The 23,847-nt window shown below is 48.6% G+C and overlaps 1 protein-coding gene across 1 annotated transcript in view; it reads left to right on the top strand.

Moving 5' to 3' along the window:
- LOC142243222 (dynein axonemal heavy chain 5-like) overlaps positions 1-23,847 on the top strand; it is a 638,472-nt gene that overhangs the window by 286,233 nt on the left and 328,392 nt on the right. The window contains exons 47-48 of the mRNA XM_075314893.1: positions 10,145-10,362; positions 11,678-11,989. Coding sequence (XP_075171008.1) covers positions 10,145-10,362; positions 11,678-11,989 — 530 coding nt within the window. The remainder of the gene's footprint in view (positions 1-10,144; positions 10,363-11,677; positions 11,990-23,847) is intronic.

The following is a 23,847-nucleotide window of genomic DNA, read 5'->3' as shown; positions in this document are numbered from 1 at the left end:
AGATTTACCTGGGAAATGTGAAGACCAAAAAAGCCTGCGTCCAGCCCGACGGCCGTTTCGGCTGTAAAGCCTTCGTCAGGGGGCGTGGCAAAGTGAGGGGAAGAGGAAGTTAAAAAGAGGGCGTCCACCAATCAGGGTGAGTGGGAAGGATGACGTCTCCAAGATGCGGCGCTGTCAAGGGCGACCAGGGACGTTTCGTGCGCGCCGCGCCGCTCCCTGCCCGATGCTTCCGGTCACATGACCGCCATGTGTGCGCATCACATGGCAGTCACGAGAGCGGACGTCACACAGGGTGATGCGGCGCGGCACCGCAACCACGTCCCCGCGCCTATGGCATAGATGCGCGCACATCTCTTGCGGCCGAGACAGTGCGGTAAATGAGAACAACATATTATTGGCCATAATGCAGCACCATAAGATATATGATAAAATATAGCATAATACTAGCCATTAAGCATAAATATTCAGCATCCTCAAAAGATCGTATCATAGGCCATACCTTATATTAAAGAGAATCATCATCATCATTAATCAAAAAATCAAAAAATCATAATACAAATCATATTGCATGTCAAAGTACAGGATTAAATGGATAAAGTTAACACTTATACACAAAATATTATTAAATTACTACCAAATGTCAAACAATGATAGCATGTGAGTGCACATAAATGCGCCCATAATCTCCCGACACATTGACACATGGGCACACACCAACAACACACATACACACAGACAGACATTTACATACGCACATATGCACACACACATACTCATACTCACACTCACACACACTCTCTCTCACATAGCGCATGCATGTGTCAGTCACACAGCCATGCTCACACACACATATGTGCACAGGTGTACACGCATATTGTATCAAAAAAATCATCATCTTCATCAATCAAAAAATCATAGTACAGATCACATTATATGTCAAAAATACAAAATGGATAATGAAAGCGTTTATTACACCAAATATTAGAAATTAAATTACTACCAGATGCCAGACAGTGATAGCATATGAATGCACATGTGCACGCCCATAGTCTCACAACACACCACCACCACACATGCACATGCATACAGGGGAGAGAGAGCCACACATACCTACACAAAGCCAGGAGTTCCACTATTGTGTTTGGCTTACAAATACTGATGTAAAATACTGACCCAATACTGAATGTGTGAACATGACCTAAAAGTTAGTTAACTCCTTCCCAACCGGGCTATTTTTTTTCCCGCACTTTTGTTATTTCCTCCCCTTATTCCAAGAGCCATAACTTTTTTTTGTTTTTCCACTGTCCCAGTCATGGGAGGGCTTGTTTTTTTGCGAGATGAGTTGTACTTTTGAATGGCTGCTCCATCTATTTTATTATAAGTGCAGCAATATAGCGAAAAAAGCACAACTCCTGCAATTATTTAAGTTTTTTATGTAGAGCTTTAATCTGATATCAGTATTACCCCTCCAATATGATTTTTCCTGGTCAGTATGATTACACAGATTCTAAACATACATAGTTTGTTTTATTTTAGTAGTAAAAAAAAATGCACACATTTGTAAAAAGAAAAAAAAAGTGTGGTTATGTCCCCATTTTCCAAGAGCCATAAAGTTCTACATTTTGAGATATGGAGCTGTGTAAGAGCTTTTTGCTTTTTGCACCCCTAATCAATGTTTTATTGGTATCATTTTGGGATAGATATAATGTTTTGATCTCCTGTTATTAAATTTTATTTCTGTTGTTGCGGCAGGCGAAAAAAAAAATGCAATTCTAGCGGTTTACATTTTTTTGTCATTATGCCGTTTACCAATCAGATTAATTTTATATTTTGATATATCAGGCTTTTACGAGCTCTGCAATAACTGCTTTTTCTTTCTTATTTTTTTTCTGGGGGAAAAGAGGACCTTTCATATAATTTTTTTAATATTTTTTTGTAAACATTTTGTTTTTAAACTTTTCACTGATTTTGTTAGTCCCCTTAGAACACTTAAACCCTTGATCAGCCAATCCCTTGTGCTTTATACAGAGGTGCATCGCCTATGAACACCAGCAAAATGCTGGTTTTCACAGAACCATTATAAGAAGCACAGAGTTCTACAGCAGCCCCCTGACCTTCATAGCAAACCATCGGTACCCCTGCCGGCGTGCTTCAACTGACGATATCAGATATTGATTGACAGTGACATTTAACAGTCTAATGGTTGATAGAGGCAGCTGATGGCTGAATAATTTAGCCATCATTTGCCCGCAAAGATGTGGGCTCAAAGGCAGGGAACTGATATGATGTTCCCAGGGCTGTATTTTGCCTTCGTGCTGCCCTAGGCACTTTAAGTGGTCGCGCCCCTTAGTGACAACGTAAAACTGAGTTTTCGCACACGACATCTGTTTAAGGCAGATCTACTCTGTAGCACACTTTAAAAAGTATCAATAAGAAACTAACCCCCCCCCAATGGGAATCACCACAGGCACATCAAAACATAGCATGAGTATAAAATATTCCCACCATCCCCAGTTATATACTGTGACTGTCACACTGCCCCTAATAAACTAAAACACCACTCTGCCCTCCCTTATAAACTACTGTATATCCACCACACCTTCCTCGATTATGAAATATGATCTGTACATTGTGAGGAGGGAGCAGCATGATGTGAGGACAATGTCCCATGCATGCTGCCCCCTCCTCACAATGTCCCATGCATGCTGCCCCCTCCTCACAATGTCCCATGCATGCTGCCCCCTCCTCACAATGTCCCATGCATGCTGCCCCCTCCTCACAGTGTCCCATGCATGCTGCTCCCTCCTCACAATGTCCCATGCATGCTGCTCCCTCCTCACAATGTTCCATGCATGCTGCCCCCTCTTCACAATGTCCCATGCATGCTGCTCCCTCCTCACAATGTCCCATGCATGCTGCCCCCTCCTCACAATGTCCCATGCATGCTGCTCCCTCGTCACAATGTCCCATGCATGCTGCTCCCTCCTCACAATGTCTCATGCATGCTGCTCCCGCCTCACAGTGTCCCATGCATGCTGCCCCCTCCTCACAATGTCCCTTGCATGCTGCCCCCTCCTCACAATGTCCCATGCATGCTGCTCTCTCCTCACAATGTCCCATGCATGCTGCCCCCTCTTCACAATGTCCCATGCATGCTGCTCCCTCCTCACAATGTCCCATGCATGCTGCCCCCTCCTCACAATGTCCCATGCATGCTGCTCCCTCCTCACAATGTCCCATGCATGCTGCTCCCTCCTCACAATGTCTCATGCTTGATGCTCCCTCCTCACAATGTCCCATGCATGCTGCTCCCTCCTCACAATGTCTCATGCTTGATGCTCCCTCCTCACAATGTCTCATGCATGCTGCTCCCTCCTCACAATGTCTCATGCATGCCGCTCCCTCCTCACAATGTCTCATGCATGCCGCTCCCTCCTCACAATGTCTCATGCATGCCGCTCCCTCCTCACAATGTCTCATGCATGCTGTTCCCGCCTCACAATGTCCCATGCATGCTGCTCCCTCCTCACAATGTCCCATGCATGCTGCTCCCTCCTCACAATGTCTCATGCATGCTGCTCCCTCCTCACAATGTCCCATGCATGCTGCCCCCTCCTCACAGTGTCCCATGCATGCTGCCCCCTCCTCACAGTGTCCCATGCATGCTGCCCCCTCCTCACAGTGTCCCATGCTTGCTGTCCCCTCCTCAGTGTCCCATGCATGCTGCTCCCTTCTCACAATGTCCCATGCATGCTGCCCCCTCCTCAGTGTCCCATGCATGCTGCCCCCTTCTCACAATGTCCCATGCATGCTGCCCCCTTCTCACAATGTCCCATGCATGCTGTCCCTCTCCATGAGCTCCTAATGCTGCCTTCCTCTTTTCCATAATGAGACCTTCATGTTGCCCCACTCATGCTAAGACCACCACACTAACGCTTATGCTGAGACCCCCCCCACACACACCACCCCACTCTTGATATTGACTCCCCTACACTATCTCATCCCTTGTCCTCTGTCTCTAGCATTAGCCCCTCTCTCCCACTCCCCCAGCATCAGCCTCTCTCCCCCAGCATCAGCCTCTATCTTCCCTCAGCATCAGCCTCTCTCCCCCAGTCTCAGCCTTTGCCTCCCCCCAGCCTCAACCTCCCTCCAGCCTCCCTCCAGTCTCAACCTCAGCCTCCCTCAAGTCTCAGCCTCAGCCTCCCTCCAGTCTCAGCCTCAGCCTCCCTACAGCCTCCCCCCAGTCTCGGCCTCAGTCTCCATCCAGCCTCCCCCCAGTCTCAGCCTCCCTCCAGTCTCAGCTTCTGCCTCCCTCCAGCCTCCCCCCAGTCTCAGCCTCCCTCCAGCCTCCCCCCAGTCTCAGCCTCCCTCCAGCCTCCCTCCAGTCTCAGCCTCCCTCCAGCCTCACCCCAGTCTCAGCCTCCCTCCAGCCTCACCCCAGTCTCAGCCTCCCTCCAGCCTCCCCTCAGTCCCAGCCTCTGCCTCCCTCCAGCCTTCCCCAAGTCTCAGCCTCTGCCTCCCTCCAGACTCCCCCCAGTCTCTGCCTCTGCCTCCCTCCAGCCTCCCCCCAGTCTCTGCCTCTGCCTCCCTCCAGCCTCCCCCAGTCTCTGCTCCTGCCTCCCTCCAGCCTCCCCCCAGTCTCTGCCTCCCTCCAGCCTCCCGCCAGTCTCTGCCTCTGCCTCCCTCCAGCCTTCCCCCAGTCTCTGCCTCTGCCTCCCTCCAGCCTCCCCCCAGTCTCAGCCTCTGCCTCTCTCCAGTCTCAGCCTCTGCCTCCCTCCAGCCTCCCCCCAGTCTCAGCCTCTGCCTCCCTCCAGTCTCAGCCTCTGCCTCCCTCCAGCCTCCCCCGTCTCAGCCTCTGCCTCCCTCCAGCCTCCCCCCAGTCTCAGCCTCCCTCCAGTCTCAGCTTCTGCCTCCCTCCAGCCTCCCCCCAGTCTCAGCCTCCCTCCAGCCTCCCCCCAGCCTCAGCCTCCCTCCAGCCTCCCTCCAGTCTCAGCCTCCCTCCAGCCTCCCCTCAGTCCCAGCCTCTGCCTCCCTCCAGCCTCCCCCAAGTCTCAGCCTCTGCCTCCCTCCAGACTCCCCCCAGTCTCTGCCTCTGCCTCCCTCCAGCCTCCCCCAGTCTCTGCCTCTGCCTCCCTCCAGCCTCCCCCCAGTCTCTGCCTCCCTCCAGCCTCCCCCCAGTCTCTGCCTCACTCCAGCCGCCCCCCAGTCTCTGCCTCTGCCTCCCTCCAGCCTCCCCACAGTCTCTGCCTCTGCCTCCCTCCAGCCTCCCCCCAGTCTCAGCCTCTGCCTCCCTCCAGCCTCCCCCCAGTCTCAGCCTCTGCCTCCCTCCAGCCTCCCCCCAGTCTCTGCCTCTGCCTCCCTCCAGCCTCCCCCAGTCTCGGCCTCTGCCTCCCTCCAGCCTCCCCACAGTCTCAGCCTCTGCCTCCCTCCAGTCTCAGCCTCTGCCTCCCTCCAGCCTCCCCCCAGTCACAGCCTCTGCCTCTCTCCAGTCTCAGCCTCTGCCTCCCTCCAGCCTCCCCCCAGTCTCAGCCTCTGCCTCCCTCCAGTCTCAGCCTCTGCCTCCCTCCAGCCTCCCCCCAGTCTCAGCCTCTGCCTCCCTCCAGCCTCCCCCCAGTCTCAGCCTCTACCTCCCTCCAGCCTCCCCCCAGTCTCAGCCTCTGCCTCTCTCCAGTCTCAGCCTCTGCCTCCCTCCAGCCTCCCTCCAGTCTCAGCCTCTGCCTCCCTCCAGTCTCAGCCTCTGCCTCCCTCCAGCCTCCCCCGAGTCTCAGCCTCTGCCTCACTCCAGCCTCCCCCCAGTCTCAGCCTCTGCCTCCCTCCAGCCTCCCTCCAGTCTCAGCCTCTGCCTCCCTCCAGCCTCCCCCGAGTCTCAGCCTCTGCCTCACTCCAGCCTCCCCCCAGTCTCAGCCTCTGCCTCCCTCCAGCCTCCCTCCAGTCTCAGCCTCTGCCTCCCTCCAGCCTCCCCACAGTCTCAGCCTCTGCCTCCCTCCAGTCTCAGCCTCTGCCTCCCTCCAGCCTCCCCCCAGTCACAGCCTCCGCCTCTCTCCAGTCTCAGCCTCTGCCTCCCTCCAGCCTCCCTCCAGTCTCAGCCTCTGCCTCCCTCCAGTCTCAGCCTCTGCCTCCCTCCAGCCTCCCCCGAGTCTCAGCCTCTGCCTCACTCCAGCCTCCCCCCAGTCTCAGCCTCTGCCTCCCTCCAGCCTCCCCCCAGTCTCAGCCTCTACCTCCCTCCAGCCTCCCCCCAGTCTCAGCCTCTGCCTCTCTCCAGTCTCAGCCTCTGCCTCCCTCCAGCCTCCCTCCAGTCTCAGCCTCTGCCTCCCTCCAGTCTCAGCCTCTGCCTCCCTCCAGCCTCCCCCGAGTCTCAGCCTCTGCCTCACTCCAGCCTCCCCCCAGTCTCAGCCTCTGCCTCCCTCCAGCCTCCCTCCAGTCTCAGCCTCTGCCTCCCTCCAGCCTCTCCCCAGTCTCAGCCTCTGCCTCCCTCCAGCCTCCCCCCAGTCTCAGCCTCTGCCTCCCTCCAGTATCAGCCTTTGCTGCCTCCCCCTCGCATGCGCAGATCTCCGGTCTGCATTAGAGACACTCCCACGCTCCTTATGAATCCACTTATCTGCTCCAGTGCCCGCCGCCATCTTCCTGGCTCACGTGAGTATCCTCTTCTGACACCAGCTTCCATCACGGCGTCATCCGCGGCGTCCTGCTGTGAGCTCTGCATGTGACGTCCACACAGCAGTGGACGCAGCACAGAGGAAGGAGCTGATTGACGCGCGCCTGTGACCCCGGAAGTGCAGGCACCGGCAGTTCCGGGGTCAATCAGCTCCCTGTGCTCGGCAGCCACAAAAAAAAATGTAAAAAAAAAAAAAAAAAAAATAAATTTTTTTTTTTTTTTTTTGCTGCCAGAAGGTGCCGCCCCTCACAATCTGCCGCCCTAGGCACCGGACCACGGGTGCCTAATGGTAAATACGGCCCTGGATGTTCCAGTACCTCATATGTTGATAAGGAGTTAAAAACAATTAAAAAAGGATAACTAAAGATAGGAGTGCATAGAGACTATAGTGATAGAAGTCTGACTTGCCCTCCAAAAGGTGAACCAAAGGGTCAGTCTTGCATCACAGGTTGCAGTATTAATGTCACAATTTTGGTACACAGCCATGCGCATGCTCAATCCTAAATGATATATTGAATATTATGAAGAGCCAGTTTTGTATAAACAATTTCCAGGATTTCAAGAATAATTTTATGCCCTAAAGATCAGCACACCATTCTCATGATAAGCATTTGTCCTTCAGTTATGGGCTATGGGTCCAATTTATCAAAGCTTTCATGCTAACTGGGAGTCGTGCCTAACTTTTGCGACTTCAGTTTTTCCTAGCACCAATAAAATGAGGGGAGCTGGGGTACGGCAAGGCATAGATGGCACAGTTTTTCTAATTCATGACAACCTGTGGTGTTACCTATGCTAGAAAGTCTCTCCAATCTAACGCTCCAGATAAGAGATTGTCCATTTCAGACTTGTATAGAAGTTCCTAAAACTTCTGAGCAAGTGAACTGTGAAAGGATCAACTGTGCACACCACTTTCTACTGGGTGGCATAAGACATGGCCGTGTGCTTTTGCTGCATGCGAATTTAAGTTATGAGTCCTGCACATTTCAGACATTTATGGCATATCCAGTGGAATGTCTGAGAAACACCTTTAAAGGGAACCTGTCAGGTGCAATATGCACACAGAACCACTAGCAGTTCTGGGTGCATATTGCTAATCCCTGCCTAACCGTCCCTGTATACACTAGCATAGATAAAGAGATCTTTAGAAAAAGCATTTCTAAAGATCGTATATTATATACTAATAAGTGCAGGGACTAGTCACAAGGGCGTTAGGTCCCTTGGCTAGTCTGCCTCCTTAGCATGTTAGTATGTCCCTCTGGGCGTGCTAACATGCAAATGAATGTGCTGCATCAGATGTTGGTCACTCTCACCTCTCTGCTGCCATTGCGTCCGAGCCATGGATTTTGGCTCAGTGCACATGATCCTGGACTTTTGGTCATGCGCATTATGAAGCCGGGAGTATGAATCTTGGCTTCAACCCATCTAATGCATATGACCGGAAGTTCTGGATCATGCACACTGAGACAAAATCCACTGTCAGGCGGCGATGGCAGCAGAGGGGGAAGTGAGATCATCCTCTGACGCTGCGCATTCATTAGCATGTTAGCACGCCCACAGGGACATACTAACATGCTAAGGAGGCCGACTAGCCAAGGGAACTAACGTTCTTGTGACTAGTCCCCACGCTCATTAGCATATGATAAAATATCTTTAGAAATACTTTTTCTATAGATCTCTTTATCTATGCTACTAGATACAGGGACGGTTAGGCAGGGATTAGCAATATACACCCAAAACTGCTCGTGGTTCTGTGTGCATATTACACCTGACAGGTTCCCTTTAAGGGGATAGTCCACTTGTACTTTTTTTATTCTTACCTGCCATATACAACTGCAGATCTCCCAAATGAGGTTCTGTCAGAAGTGCTTGGTTTGTCTTCCTCAGAGTAAAGTGCATCCAAAATACAAATATTTTTTTTTTTTTCTGAAGAAATTGTAGTGCCCCACGGGGCAGGTGTTGTAACCTACTCGTTGCCGGGCCGGGGGTGCAGATGCTTCTGCGTTGTCACGGGGTGGCCTGGCCCGGTTCCGTTGCCCCAAGGCAAACAGGAAGGAGGATTCGAGGGTGGCAGGGAGGATGGAGGTAGTAGTCGGAGGTTTATCATCGTGACGCCGCCTGTGGAACGCGGCCAAGGATGGGGGCTGCCATTGCAGGGTCTCTCACTGGGGCAGATGTTGGGATGCAGCCAGGATGGTGTTGCTCCCCACAGGTGGAGCGGGATTACCCCGGGAGGATGGCGGGGGTTTGGTGGTAGTCCCCATTGGTGCTGCAGCGCTGGGCGATGGCGCTGGTTAAAGGAGAGGTGGAGGCAGGGGCTGTGGTTCCAATCTTTTTACTCACAGGTTGTTCAGGTGCTGCCCCAGAGTACCGTCCTTTGCCACGATGGGCTCCAGCTGATCCCGGATCCGTCGGTGGTCACCGCCGGTGCCCGGGAAAATCTTTTAGTGAAGTGTCCCTCTGTAGCTATCCGGATCCTGGGCTGAGCCTCCTGCTTCAAGCCACGGGCCCACGAGGAAAGAGGAAACACCAACTCCTGTGTCAGTGCTGGATGTTATCCCAAGCTGTGCCCAGGAAGGTTCTGCTGTAAGTATGATGGTTGTGCCTACTTCTACCCCATGTGGTTCCTGCCCCCAGTGGTTGTCATAGCGACTGGGAAAGTCCCGTGCTTCATGATGGCTGGCTTCCCTGTCTGCCCTAGTCCAACCCCCTGTGAGTAAGCACCTGCTGTTGTTTGTGTGTGTTTTGTGAAGGCACCGGCAGGTTAACCCCCTCCTGACCCGGGATAGATATTACCCCGGAAAAGTGGTGTAATACCCTGTGGGGCCTGAAGCCCAGGGGCACCACAATATGAATGCTGATTTTGTGCTCAGAACTATGGGACTTTGTACAAAATTATAACATATTCTAAAACAGTGTTTCAATGACTTTTTTTTATTTTATTTTATTTTTTTTATTTTAAAGTCTCCATAATGTTAAATTTCGCACCATGATGTTCATTTGTGATGAATGGTGATGAATGAATGATGCTACAAATTGGTCAGTTGTTGGAAAACAAATCCGCTGATTACAGCGTTGGTGATTATGGTAAAGTTAGCATTTTGTACACAATGCTGTAATAAACCTGTAAGAGAAGTAAATAGACTTTGACATATTACAAGAATACATTATTTGCTATTTTAAACTTCTGTGCGAGAGGATAATTGGTTTGGATGTTCATGAATGCTTATCAAACAAATTGGGTTCGAAGAGAAAATGCCGCATTTTGTGATACAAACTCTTTGACTTAATAATTTAGAAACTTTCTAGGATAAATTGGAGCGTTATTGATTTTGTAGCCAGAGTGGAGTTTAATCCATTTGTTGATTTGTTAACATACATAGGTTTTACAAGTTCTTTTTCTAGGTAACATTAATTTATTTATAAATCCACTTCTGTTATCATTTGTGTAATCAACACTCTAAATCCCAATCTGAACTGTTTGTTTTTAAGGAATGATGACTTTGGGACCTAGTGGCGCAGGCAAAACTAAGTGCATTAATGTGCTGATGAAGGCAATGACGGACTGTGGCGCACCTCACAAGGAAATGAGAATGAACCCTAAAGCTATCACTGCTTCTCAGATGTTCGGCACACTTGATGTGGCCACAAACGATTGGACAGATGGTATATTTTCAACTTTGTGGAGGAAAACATTAAAAGCAAAGAAGGTGAGATCAGCAATGTGACAATGACCAGAACATCATTTTTGACTTGCATAAAATAGTGAATAGAAGAAAACAAAGTAAAGATGGCTATATAAAATAAAATGGACGTATCAAGCTTAATTATAAAGGATAAAGAAAGCAGAATACAGTCCCTTATTGGATAAATTAAAATTATTTTAGATGTGTTTTTTTATTCAGTTCTACCCATATAACCTTATAGGTCTTGAACATCTCAACTGTGAATTGAGCAGAAATGAGCATGTGCGACCACCACTTCTATAGATTGAGCATGTGCAACCACTGCTGCATTCACTTTTACTGCAATTCACACAGGGGACTTTGTGAATGGTGGGTATCTTAGTACCGTAGTCAGACCCCCAAGCGATTATACATTTATCTATGGTGGCATGATGGTTCAGTGGTTAGCACTGCAGTCTGCACTGGGGTCCTGTGTTCAAATCCCACCAAGGACAACATCTGCAAGGAGTTTGTATGTTCTCCCCATGTTGGTGTGGGTTTCCTCTGGATGCTCCAGGTTCCTCTCACACTCCAAAGACATACAGATAGGGACTTTAGATTGTGAGCCCCAATGGGGACAGAGTTGCCAATGTATGTAAAGCACTGTGGAATCAATAGTGCTATATAAGTGAATAAATATTATCTACTGTAACTAAAGGCTGCTTTACATGTTTCAATTTCTCGTGCGATCGCATGTGCGATCGCACCCGCCCCCATCATTTGTGCGGCATGGGCAATTTCTTGCCCGTGGCGCACAAAGTCGTAAACCCCTGTCACACGTACTTACCTTCCAAACGACCTCGCTGTGGGCGGCGAACATCCACTTCCTGAAGAGGGAGGGACGTTCGGCGTCACAGCGACGTCACACAGCGGCCGGTCAATAGAAGCGGAGGGGAGGAGATGAGCGGGACGTAAACATCCCGCCCACCTCCTTCCTTCCGTATTGCCGGTTTGTGTTCATCGTTCCCGGGGTGTCACATGGAGCGACGTGTGCTGCCTCAGGAACGATGAACAGCCGGAGCACAGAAGGACGTTTGATTGTTTGAAAATGAGCGACGTGTTAACGAGCAACGATAAGGTGAGTATTTTTGCTCGTTCACAGTCACTCATTTGTGTTACACGCTACGATATGTCAAACAAGGCCGGATGTGCGTCACTAACAACGTGACCCCGACGACATATCGTTTGATAAATCGTAGCATGTAACGTGCAATAAAAGTTCATCCAGTATGCTTTTTCATTTGTGCTATATGATGACATATACAATTTGTATTTAGTCTTATTAATTTCATTTTTACAGGGAGAGCATATTTGGATAGTCTTGGATGGCCCTGTCGATGCCATATGGATTGAGAATTTGAATTCTGTTCTGGATGATAACAAAACTCTAACTTTGGCTAATGGGGACCGCATTCCAATGGCGCCCAACTGCAAAATTGTGTTTGAGCCTCACAACATTGATAATGCTTCCCCAGCCACCGTGTCTCGTAATGGAATGGTGTTCATGAGTTCTTCTGTGTTAGACTGGAGACCTGTGCTAAAGGCTTGGTTGCGTACCCTACCAGCTGCTCAGCATGACGTCCTATGGAACTGCTTTGACAGTATCTTCCAGGTATTTTTTGTTCCCTATTATAGCTTTACATCCCATTAATTTGTATTACTTACATCTTACTACAAAATAACCTGTGTTAAATGATGCTTGTTGGCATCACCCAAACAAATATCTTCCTGTGATTATCAAATTCTTGCGTGAACTTTAATTGACTCTTGCTGTTCACTTCTACGGTAATGTGGTTAGGCTTTAAATGTTCCAGAATAATTTTTACAGTGTTTTTAAGCAAAAATATAAGTAAATACTGTGATGTATTAAAAAAATATAGCAGTAAATATACTTATTAATTTTTCTCTAATTTCCATAGCATGTGTCTGGTATTGTTAATGGAGTGTTTAATCATATAGACCCCTAAATTAATGGGGTATACCAGTAACTACACATAACTGTGACTTTCAAGGCTCATTCTACATATATGAACACATTGTTTTTCATTTAGTGTTTGTGCCGTCTCTGAATTGAGATAGTAACAGATTGTGATATCACAATGCGTTTTGCAAACATGTCCACTCAGTTCTACTTTACTGACAATCTGGACATCTGAGTGTGTCCGGTATAAGCTCAATACTTCAGCCAAGGACTTTACATATTGTATACAAAGATAGTATTTGAGAAGGATAGTCAGTTTTGAATATGAATGTTTTGAAGAAATTCCAATTACCACTTGTGTTTCTCAAAAAATAAGAGCAGATTAGAGCTCTTGCTAATGTTTGGCTTGTTAGAGCAGGATATAGCGCAACAGAAATTGTAGCCTTTTTTCATACAAGTCCAAGAACTTGTGTTCTAGTCAATAGAAAGTTCCAGCAGATTTCACATGGAAAACTCTTGAACATATAGAATGTATATAAGAAACCTATGTGAACCAGTTCATCACTTTTTTTGTCCTGATCTTCTTGGAACACAGGATTCAACATGACCACAAAGATGCAAGGAAAAGGAAAGGGAGGATTCCAGCCCTTAAACATGCGATTCTCCTCTTTATTGTTTCAAATGCTTGACACAGATCATTACCGAATGGGTCATGCATCAATGCATTTTAAGTGCATATGGGTCGCTTAATCATGATAATTAAAGCGTGCTATGTGCACTTGAAACATGTTGATGGTTATACTACCCATGCGGCAATGATCTGTTTGTCATGCATTTGAAACAAGAAAAGAATCGCATGTTTAAGAGCTGGATTTCTCCCTTTCTTTTTCCATATAGATTGTATACATATGTGGGATAAATCTTTGGGGGTAAATGTTCTAATGAATACCTATTTACATTTGGTCTTGGAATGCACATTACAGGCTGCAAATGCATAATTACAACTTATTCAGTTTATCCATTTTCATCACTATTGGTTCCTAATTGGCAGTTGATCTGTAAATTAATAATTGTATGTATACAGTGATCCCTCACATATCGCTGCAGTTACGTTCTAGAGACCCCCGCAATAGGTGAAAATCTGTAAAGTAGCAAAGTTATATAATAAAATGAGGGGTGCATCTTATCATTCTCCACAACCCCCCAATAAGCTAGATTCGGCTTATGACAGGAAGCAGGGACAATGCTGCAGACTGTGCGCTGCATTGCAGAAGGTGAAGCGGGCCATCCTGGAAATGTCGGCGGTGCAGGCTTCAAATAATGGCACCCGGAGTCAGCGCGTGCGCAGATTGAGCTCTCGGCTCAAGATCTCATCTGCGCATGGGCAGCCTCCGGCCCATTGATCTCACAGCAGCGGACTTAATAAAAATGGGAAAATAGCGCCCGGAGGTAGCGTAAGTGGAGATGAGATCTCGGTCTTTCATTGAGCTGATAACTACAGTAAATCTACACACGCGCCGACTACGGGTGCTATATCTTTGAAGCCTGTACTCCTGACCATTTCTGAATGTTCCTGTCAAGCATCTGGGTTACCCGCTGCACCACCCGCAGCATTGCCATGCTCCACCATTGCCCCTGCCTCCTGTGACCCTGCTCCACCACAGCTGCCACCCCCGTTACCCGCGATACAGTGAAGCTGCAATAAGTGAACCGTGATATAGCATGGGACGACTGTATATACAGTGGGTGAAATAATTATTGAACATGTCACCATTTTTCTAAGGAAATATTTTTCTAAAGGTGCTATTGACATGAATTTCTCACCAGATGTCAGTAACAACCTATGCAATCCACACAGGCAAATAAATCAAACAATAGCTATCTATAAATTAAATGGCAAAAACCTGGTGACATTTTTAATCTGAGAGCAGCATGATGTAGGGGCAGAGATTCTGATACCAGTGATGTGTCACTTATTAGGCTGCTTAGTGTAGTTTTAATACAATCACTGTTTAAACAGTAGTAGATTATCATTAGAGGACTACTTGGCATGCTGCCAGGTAGTCTAGCTTATTCATGAGCTCAGTATAACTGCTAGATCTGCAGCAGAAAAAACATTTTTATCAAAATGACAGCAAACAGCTCAGTAAGTGACACATGACTGAATCAGGGTCTCTGTCTCTACATTATGCTACTCAGGGTAGAAGAAACCTGGTGACAGATTCCCTTTAAGTTATGTGTAATAATGAGAAATGACACAGGAAAAAATTATTGACCACCACCAGAAGAAAGGGAGGTAAAAAAAACCCACGGAAAGTCAGTAATTAGGGCTTGTTGAGACTGTCATATAACTCGGATGAGTTCAATGTGAGAAAAAAAGTTATTGCACTTGAACCAAAGTTATTCAATGAGGCGGTGCAAATCTGCAATTTTTTTCTCAGCTGTGGTCAGTGTGCGGAAAAAATTGCAGTATGCTGCGAGTGGAAAGGTAAATTGCATGAGACTCCCCTATTCAAGTCTATGGGTGTGAATAAAAAATTAAAAAACGAATGCCACTAGGATGGTCCATGTGTTATTCAATGATAAATTACCATTCTGCAGCATATAACACTGGTAACAGTACTTTTAAAGAACCACACTGCTGCCCAGCTAGACTCCACTAATAAGTCGGGGGTCACAAGTTACGGTCTCACCATTGTCATCTAAATGTGACATTCTGCAGCCCCTGGGGTCAGCTTGGCGCATTTTTACATAGACATCCCATGTCCACATAAGCACAGGGAGGCACTAGGGAGGAGAAAGGTCGGCCCACTCGACTGCCAGCGTGGTACAACACTCACAATTTTGACACGCTGATAGACCACTTTCACTTTTCTCCAGTGAAACAGACCCTTGTTACAGATAAGCCTGGTCAGTTAACAGGATTGTATCTGGCAAGACCCGGTCCCATTAGCATGTAATGTTAAGCCGAGTACGCGGATGCATGATCGAGATAAAAGAGCAGCCCAGGGTTAGATTGGATATTTAATCGACTTAAGGGCACACTAGCCAAAACACTAAATGCACAAGGGATACACATACAGTATATGATGGTGAGATATGCAAATTCATGTGGTAGTGCAAGAAGTATAAGCAGATGATACAAAAGTCAATTACCAGTTGGATGTTATGCCTTGGTGCTGCGCAGCCACATGGGAGGTGTGGGGTGTCAGTTTCAGGTTTCTTCCAACACAATAGGATGGCATGACCTCTGTTAGAAGAGAACACCGGGCCACTGCCTCACACAAGCAATTAACCTCTTGGTCTGTCACTCCCTTTTTCACTCTCGGGATGGTCCTAGTTTCCCTCCCCACATCTCCTTTGGAGTTTCAGCTACCAGACCAAAGCCTATGATAGATCATAACTTCTCGATGTAAGGTCATAGGCAAGCAATTTTGGCATAATCTGATTCGGCCAGGCCCCCATTTTGCTTCGAGACCAAACACAGCTTTGCTACCTAGCTTCTACTAGACATTCTATGTTTGTCCCAACCCAGGGTGCTAGAAGGAATCGAGATCAAGGCGCGTGTTCATCCCGTTCCCGAGATCTCAAAAATGGAACCTGTATATGGTTAGGATGTAGGATAACTCTGACTGCTTATGAAATTACGGTACCCATCTATCAGGGGGATTTCTTTGAAGCAGTTTAGCAGCTTGAGCTCCCAAGAGGAATTCGACCTGGACTTGGTGCCATTTTGGCTACTAGCGATGAGAGTTTTTCCGCTTGGAGCTTTTGAAACTGGTCCACCTGCTGGGCTGAATGTCTTATCTCAGCTTCACATTTTAAAGGAGGTATATTATCTCGCACCAGATATAACTCAATCGGTTGAGATTAAATTTTATCCTCCATATTCGCATTACATTCAGAATACCATATGGATTTCATTTGTCCAACTTTCTGCATCAGAATGGGACTGATTTATTTTATACGACAGTGTGAACGAACTTTAGAAAGCAATCCTGCCACTTAGTGAAAAATATCAGCTGATTTAACTGATGGCCTATAAAAAGGTGTCTCAATTACCAAGGTGCTACACAAGAAACATCTCATGATAGTTAAAATGAGTGAGCTGTCTCAACATCTTCACAACCTTTTTGTTGCAATTCATACTGATGGCATGGGTCACAGAAGAATTTCTAAACTACTGAAGTTTCTAATGAACACTGTTGTGGCCATAATCCAAAAGGGGAAAGAAAATAATTTCTCCATAAACCATTCATGACCAGGCTCCCCACAAAGATTTTTGACAAAGGAGTGAAAATAATTATCAGAAAAATTTTCCAAGGACCACCTGTGGAGAGCTACAGAAAGACTGAAATCATCAGGTACAATTGTTTCAAAGAAAACAAGTAATGCACTCAACCTTCATTTCCTGTATTCATGCTTGTCATGCAAGACTCCATTGCTGAACAAAAAGAATGTTCAACCTCATTGAAAGTTTCCTCAACAACATTTAGACAAGCGTGTGAAATACTGGCAAAATATAATTTGGTCAGATGAGACAAAATTCGAACTCTTTGGATGCCATAACACACACCATGTTTGGAGGCCAAAATGCACTGCATATCACTCCGAAAACACCATACCAACCAAGCTTGGAGGTGGAAATATGAATCTAAAAGCTGGTGCCACATACACAGTACAGTCTCTAATAGTAGCAGCAGGCAGGGATCTGTCCAGGATAGATGGATGGTTACGGCAGCAATTACTGGCTTGGATAGTTGCAGCAGCTGGTATCGTAGGTGGTCGTAGCCGCAGATAAGAAGTGCACTGAAACAGAGGCACAAATTTGCAGCAGAACATAGCACATTTAACAGCAGCATCGACAGCAGCACAAAGGACCTGAGAACTAGCAATGTAACTAGCTCGTTGCCCAGGCGCTTCCTTAAAGAGGAAGGTGCCTTAAATACCTGAAACCCCTCTGATGACCTGAGAGGCACTTCTGGGTCAGGGTGCACTAGCCCTTTAAGAAAAGGGGTGTGACTGTATATGCACCATTTGGGCAGTACCTCTGAGGTGTACACATGCTCTGGGAGACAGCAGCTTTATCCTATTATTTAGTTGCAGATTTTTGAGTCTTGCACCCTGTTCCCACGATGGTGTTCCAGACGTACATTCTTTAATTAGTATGCATTTACTGTCTGAGAACCCTGCCCCACCCATAGCCATGTGACTTGTTTCACATATATAGCTTGGTCCTTTGCTTCCCATACAGAGCACGTTTTTTAACTGCAGATGAGGTTACACATAAGTTAGGGACCCCAAAAATAGAGATTACCTTGGCGTTAGGTATGCATCAATGCAAAGGAGCCCCAAAACCAAGAAACAAAAAGTGGTTCAGTGGCCACTTATGTCTCCTGATCTGAGCCCAATCAAACACCTTATCACCTATGGGGAATTCTGAAGAGACCAGTTGAGCATCACTTTCCATTCTTAAAAAACGACCACTTTTAAAGCCTGGATGTTGGATGGAGAAAGGAAGAGGTTACAATATGCCACCAATTTGTTCATTCCATACATAGAAGACTTGATGCTGTCCTTGAAACTCATGGAGTTCATACAAAATACTAGATCTAATAGTTTTTGATGTGAGATGCATTCATTTTACATCAAATAATTTGAGTAAAACTGAAGAGTTTGTAATAAAAGTTATATTATTGACATTTTATGTTTTGGGTTAAAAAGTACGGTATTCTATGAAACTCAATATGTAAAAATGTAGGAAATTATTCTTGTATTCAGTGAGATATTGATTAAAATGTTAATTTTCCAAGGGGTGTACTCATTTATGCAGAGCACTGTACATTTATTAAGCTAGTGTGTTAAATACAGTTGAGGGAGCCCACATTCATTGTTGTAATGAGGCATATACATTCTGCATATTGTGTAACTTGCAATTTTCCTTGGCAAGATGTGGAAGTGATTTATTGTGCTTATGTGACCTATCGACTTTCTCTCTGAATACAGCATAGGATCATTTTTTTAAGCAATTTACAGGCTCTACCTGCTGTAATGTAATTATCTTACATTCCCATTGAAATACAACAGAATGCAGAACGCACAGTGAATTACATTTTCTACAACTCTATAAATGTAATGTCACAGTATTATGGCTGTATACAAATGTTAACATTTAATGCTCATATGTAGACCGGCTGTACAGGATGAGGCATTACATTATACCACCTGCATACTATTCTGTATTTGCTCTTTTTGCTGACAAATTAGTTGTGACTCATCGAGGTGTGAACTGCAAAACAGCTCTGAAATTGTCCAGTTGTATGTGGCACCATGACATTAACAGCGGATCCTTTAAAGCAGGGGTGGGAAACCTTTTTACTACCGGGGGCCATTTGGAAATTTCTAATAACCTTCAGGGCCCGCATAAAATTATCAGTGTGAAATTTTCTCTGATATATTTAGTCAAACAATTAATTAACTCACCCCTACTGTGGTGGCTGGAGCTACTTCACTCTGGTGTGGCCGTTAATTTTCGGTGATATTGATCATGTTGCTTCTCACAAATACTTTTCTAGGTTTGTCTCGGTCTGGAGCGCAGTCAACTCTTTGTGATAATAAGATTGGGAAATCCTATATATCACATAACAGACACTGGGACTGTTGTACATACATCACAGGAGAGCCTGGGGGCATATACATTACGTGGGAGACACTGGGACTGCTGTATATACATCATAGGAGGGGCTGGGGGCATATACATCACATGGGAGACGCTGGGACTGCTGTATATACATTACAGGAGATGTATATGCCCCAGGTCCTCCTGTGATGTATAGTTTATGCCCCAGCCCCTCTTGTTGTATATATGCCCCTGTGCCGCCACAACACCAGCAGTCGGGCTGCACGGATCCGGAACTGCAATGTGGCTCGAGGGATTCTCAGGACCCGGGGGTCGCGCGGACACTTCAAATAAAAGGGGACGTATATATACGGGGATTGCTGTAATCACTTGGTGACACCACCCACGGTGTGTGGTGAGATGTAGCACCACCACTGCTGTTGGGGAGCACCCAGGGGCAACGGGATAGCAGCTCGATGTTAACCCCTCCGTGGGTAGGGGTGGACGCCCCGGGGCTCAGTGTCTCTGTGCTGAGGATGGTGACTGCAGGGGCCGGTGTGCCCGGTCAGACAGGGGGATGTCAGTGTACTCACAGTCAAATGAATCCCACAAGTCCAACGGTAAACCAAGGTGCTGGTGGCCGTCCGGCGCAGCCGGGTGTATTCTGGTCCCTCAACCGGGGTGATAGTCTGTGTCACTTTCCGCTGCAGTATTCTTAGTTCTCCTTGGACGTCTCGGTATAGAACACGGGAGTCCGCTCCCAGAACTACGGGTGGGAGCCTTGCCCGCAGACGTTGACCCGTGGGATCTAAAGGGGCCCTGGCGGATGCCCTATCCCCCGCGTTGGGCTGCCGGTCTGCTTTTTGGGACTTTGGGTGGGACAGGACCTATAATCCTGTCCTCAACTGGTTAATTAGCAAAGTCTGTGGTTCCGATCTCTGCTTCAGGGTCTAGGTACCCCCCTCTGTGCACGGTTTCTGGGTCAGTTCTCCGGTGTCGGTATCGGCGGGCTCCTACCCTGTCCCGGTCCACCTCGGATCTCCGCAGCTGTCTTCCCATCTCCTGAGAAGGAAAAACAAGTGATCCAGCTCAACTGGGGCAAAGTCCGGCATGCAGGGATAACACTCTGGCAGTGCAAGGGTCCAGTAGAAGAAAGAAAAATCCAGCTTCCGGCGTAGTAGTAAAACTGATGTAATACTTCCCATCTCCTGACAGACATGGACCACCGTCTGCCACCTAGCCAGTACGCCGGGGCTCCAACCCCGACGCCTTTCAACTCCACTCAACTCCAACTTCACTGTCAACTCCAAAACTCCAAACTCTAAAATTACTCTTTTTCCAGCCCCGGGTTCTCTAGACCCCCTAGGTGGGCATTCTCCTTCCGCCTGGTCCCGCCCACTGGTGTACCTTTCCCACCCTGGGGGGGGTGACCAGGGTTTTGTCGGCTCGGTGTGACCCTGTGAGGGGAGGTGTTATGTGGGGGCCTACTTGTGTGTGCGACACCTGGCGGCGCCAGGGCGTCACACCCCAGCCCCTCTTGTTGTATATATGCCCCAGCTCCTCTTGTTGTATATATGCCCCAGCCCCTCTTGTTGTATATATGCCCCAGCCCCTCTTGTTGTATATATGCCCCAGCCCCTCTTGTTGTATATATGCCCCAGCCCCTCTTGTTGTATATATGCCCCAGCCCCTCTTGTTGTATATATGCCCCAGCCCCTCTTGTTGTATATATGCCCCAGCCCCTCTTGTTGTATATATGCCCCAGCCCCTCTTGTTGTATATATGCCCCAGCTCCTCATGTGATGTATATGGATCCAGCATCTCCTGGGCCTGGAGCATACACAACAGGAGATGCTGGGGGCATACACATAACAGGACACATTGGGGCATATACACCACTGGAGGGACTGGTAGCAGATACATCACAGAACAAGGCTGAGGACATATACATCAAAAGACAGGCTGAGGTCAAATACATCACAAGAGGGGCTGAGGGCATATACATCACTGAGGCAGCTAAAGCATAGACGTTACAGGAGCGGCTGGGGCATATACATCACAGGAGATGCTGGGGTACAGACATCACTGGGAGGCATAGATATGACTTTGGGGCACAGACAGCATTTGGGGGGCACATACTCCACTGGGGGGGGCACAGACATCAGTGGAAGAGCACAGACATTACTAGGGGGACACAGACATCCCTAGGGCGGAGCACGGAACACTAGGGGGGCACAGACATCATTATGGGGAGCACGGACATTACTGGGGGGGGCACAGACATTACTGGGGGGCACAGACATTACTGGGGGGCACGGACATCACTGGGGGGGCACGGACATCACTGGGGGCGCACGGATATCACTGGGGGGGCACGGATATCACTGGGGGGCACGGACATCACTGGGGGGGCACGGACATCACTAGGGGGGAACGGACATCAGTAGGGTGGCACAGACATCAGTAGGGTGGCACAGATCTATAGGGGGGCACGGACAACACTAGGGGGGAATGGGCGGCACTAGGGGGGTACTGGGAGAAATAAACAACACTTGAGCACAGACATCGCTAGGGGTGCACAGACATTACTTGGGAGCACAGAATTGAGGGAAGTCACACAGCACTGGGGGAGGGTGGCACACAACCCTGGGAGACAGTGGGGGGCACGCAGCCATGGGGGACGGAGGGGGACACACAGCTCTGAGGGACGGGGGACGGGCACACAGACCTGATGGAGGGGAGACTCACAGCCCTGAAGGAGGAAGTGTACAGCGCAAGCGGGCGCTCAGTACAGCGGGAGTCGGCGCTTAGCACAGTGGGAGTCGGCACACAGCACTGAAAGCTGCGAAGTTGCTGCTGCTGCTGTTCTTCTGTGGGACGGGAGCGCAGAGCGCTAACCCCGCCCACAAAGTAAGTCCTGAGCAAGCAGGCACTGACCAGCATTCGGTAGTGAATGCTGAATGGGCGTCCTCGCAGCGCACATGGGGATTTAAAGGCCGGCAGCTGGCATGATGCGGCCGGCAGATGCCCGCGGACCGCATATGACCCGCAGGCTGGAGGTTCCCCACCCCTGCTTTAAAGGGAACCTGCCGTAAAAAAATGCAGTTATTGGGTTAGTGTGCAGGTTAATAGCATTCTAAAGCTGTGCGACTGTCACACTGAAAGCATGGCTATGGCTACTACTCCGGCTTTCAGTCATAGAGGCGCGACTGGCGAGGCTTCAGTCATCGCAAAGTATACAGTGAGCGGCAGCTGTAACCAAGCCTGGCACTGATTGACAGCTGACTCAGCATTGATGAACTGATTCCCTTTGAAGAAAGTGTCACCAGGTTTTTGATACCGCATGAGAGCAGCCTATTGTAGGGGTAAATACTTTGTAGATAAGCTGTCTACATGGGCAAACACATTTCAGATGGGGCTTAATGTTGATAAAGGTAGAATAATTCACCTAAGCAAGAATAATCCTATTGCTTTATATATGTCGCGGGCGGAGGAGGGGACGCCGCTGCTCGGGTCCGGCTGCCGCGGCTGCCGCGGCCTGCTGCTGCTCGGTGGCTCGAGCGATGAGCCGGATCCCGGGGACTCTAGCGGCGTTCCTCGCCCATGAGTGAAAGGGGGTTGTTGGGTGTGGGGATGGTTTATTGTCCGTGACACCACCCACGGTTGTGGCGATTTGGTTGACACCACCGCTGCTCTGTATGGGGATCCCGGGAAGGGTGGTATGGAGCAGCCAGTTGTTGTGTTGCCCCTCCGTGGGTAGGGGTTGGTGATCCCGGGGCCCAGTGATGGGATGGGAGATGCAGGGCTTGGTGGGCGCAGGGATTCGGGGGGCAGCGCGCGGTGCCTTGCGGCACTGTGGTACTCACTCAGCCTGAGACGTTGACACAGTTTTACGGTAAACCACACGGCTGGAAAGACGGTTCCCACGGACGGCTGCACTTGCTCTCCCAGTAGGTGACGGTGATGTCCCTTTGACCTGCACCTAGTGTTTCTGTGTTGGTAGCGATGGGTTCCCACCGGTAACCCGCTCCCCGTCTTGGATATGGGCCGGAGGAGCCCTGCTTTGCCCGCAGACGCTGGCCCCGAGGAACTGGTGCCCTGGCGGTGGTGGTGTTCCTCCTTAATGGTTGGAGTTTTGCCTTCAGTCGGGACTTGGTTGTTGGGGGATCGACGTCCCCTTCACTGACAGATTTGGCAAATTATGGCGACTCCTAGCCTTGCCGGGGTCCGAGAGGCCCCTGCCCTGGTGCTGACTGTCCTTCGTATACTGCTCCAGACCGCCGGGCCACTACCCGTCCGCGGTCCTTCCAGCAACCTCCGAGCAGTCCCCCTCCAGACAATCACCGCTGTTGCTGACCTTGCTGACACTATCCTGCACTTAGCCGGAGCAACTTCAGGGCTTTCTACGCTCACTTTTACTCCTTTCTTCTTTGCTCTACTACCACTTCACTTTCACTTAGCTCCTCTACCACTTCCTTCTACTTCACTCCCCTAGCTTAACTGAACTCGTTCTTCCCGCCTCCAGAGCTGTGAACTCCTCGGTGGGCGGAGCCAACCGCCTGGCCCACCCCCTGGTGTGAACATCAGCCCCTGGAGGAAGGCAACAAGGATTTTAGTAGCTTTGATGTTCCTAACTGGGATGTAGGGTGTGGTGGTGTGATGACCTGTGACCCCTGGCTTGCCCAGGGCGTCACATTCCCCCTTAGCAAAATGCAGACCGTCCGCGGGCTGCCCGTCCAACACCGGTTTTATTTTCTGTAAATGTATAAAAGGTAACATATAAATCATAACATCATCCCACATGGGAGGCACATTTCTTAAACGTTACTAAACGGTTTTATGGGTACGGTTTCCGCTCTCTCCCACCCAAGCAACCTGGCCCTGATGCTGCCCCTAAAGCCCAGGCAGCATCCCTTGACCCACAGTCCAG

This window comes from Anomaloglossus baeobatrachus, chromosome 6, assembly GCF_048569485.1.
Source record: "Anomaloglossus baeobatrachus isolate aAnoBae1 chromosome 6, aAnoBae1.hap1, whole genome shotgun sequence".
Taxonomy (NCBI): Eukaryota; Metazoa; Chordata; class Amphibia; order Anura; family Aromobatidae; genus Anomaloglossus; species Anomaloglossus baeobatrachus.
The sequence above is the reverse complement of the archived record's forward strand: the minus strand, read 5'-3'. Positions and strand labels throughout refer to the sequence as shown.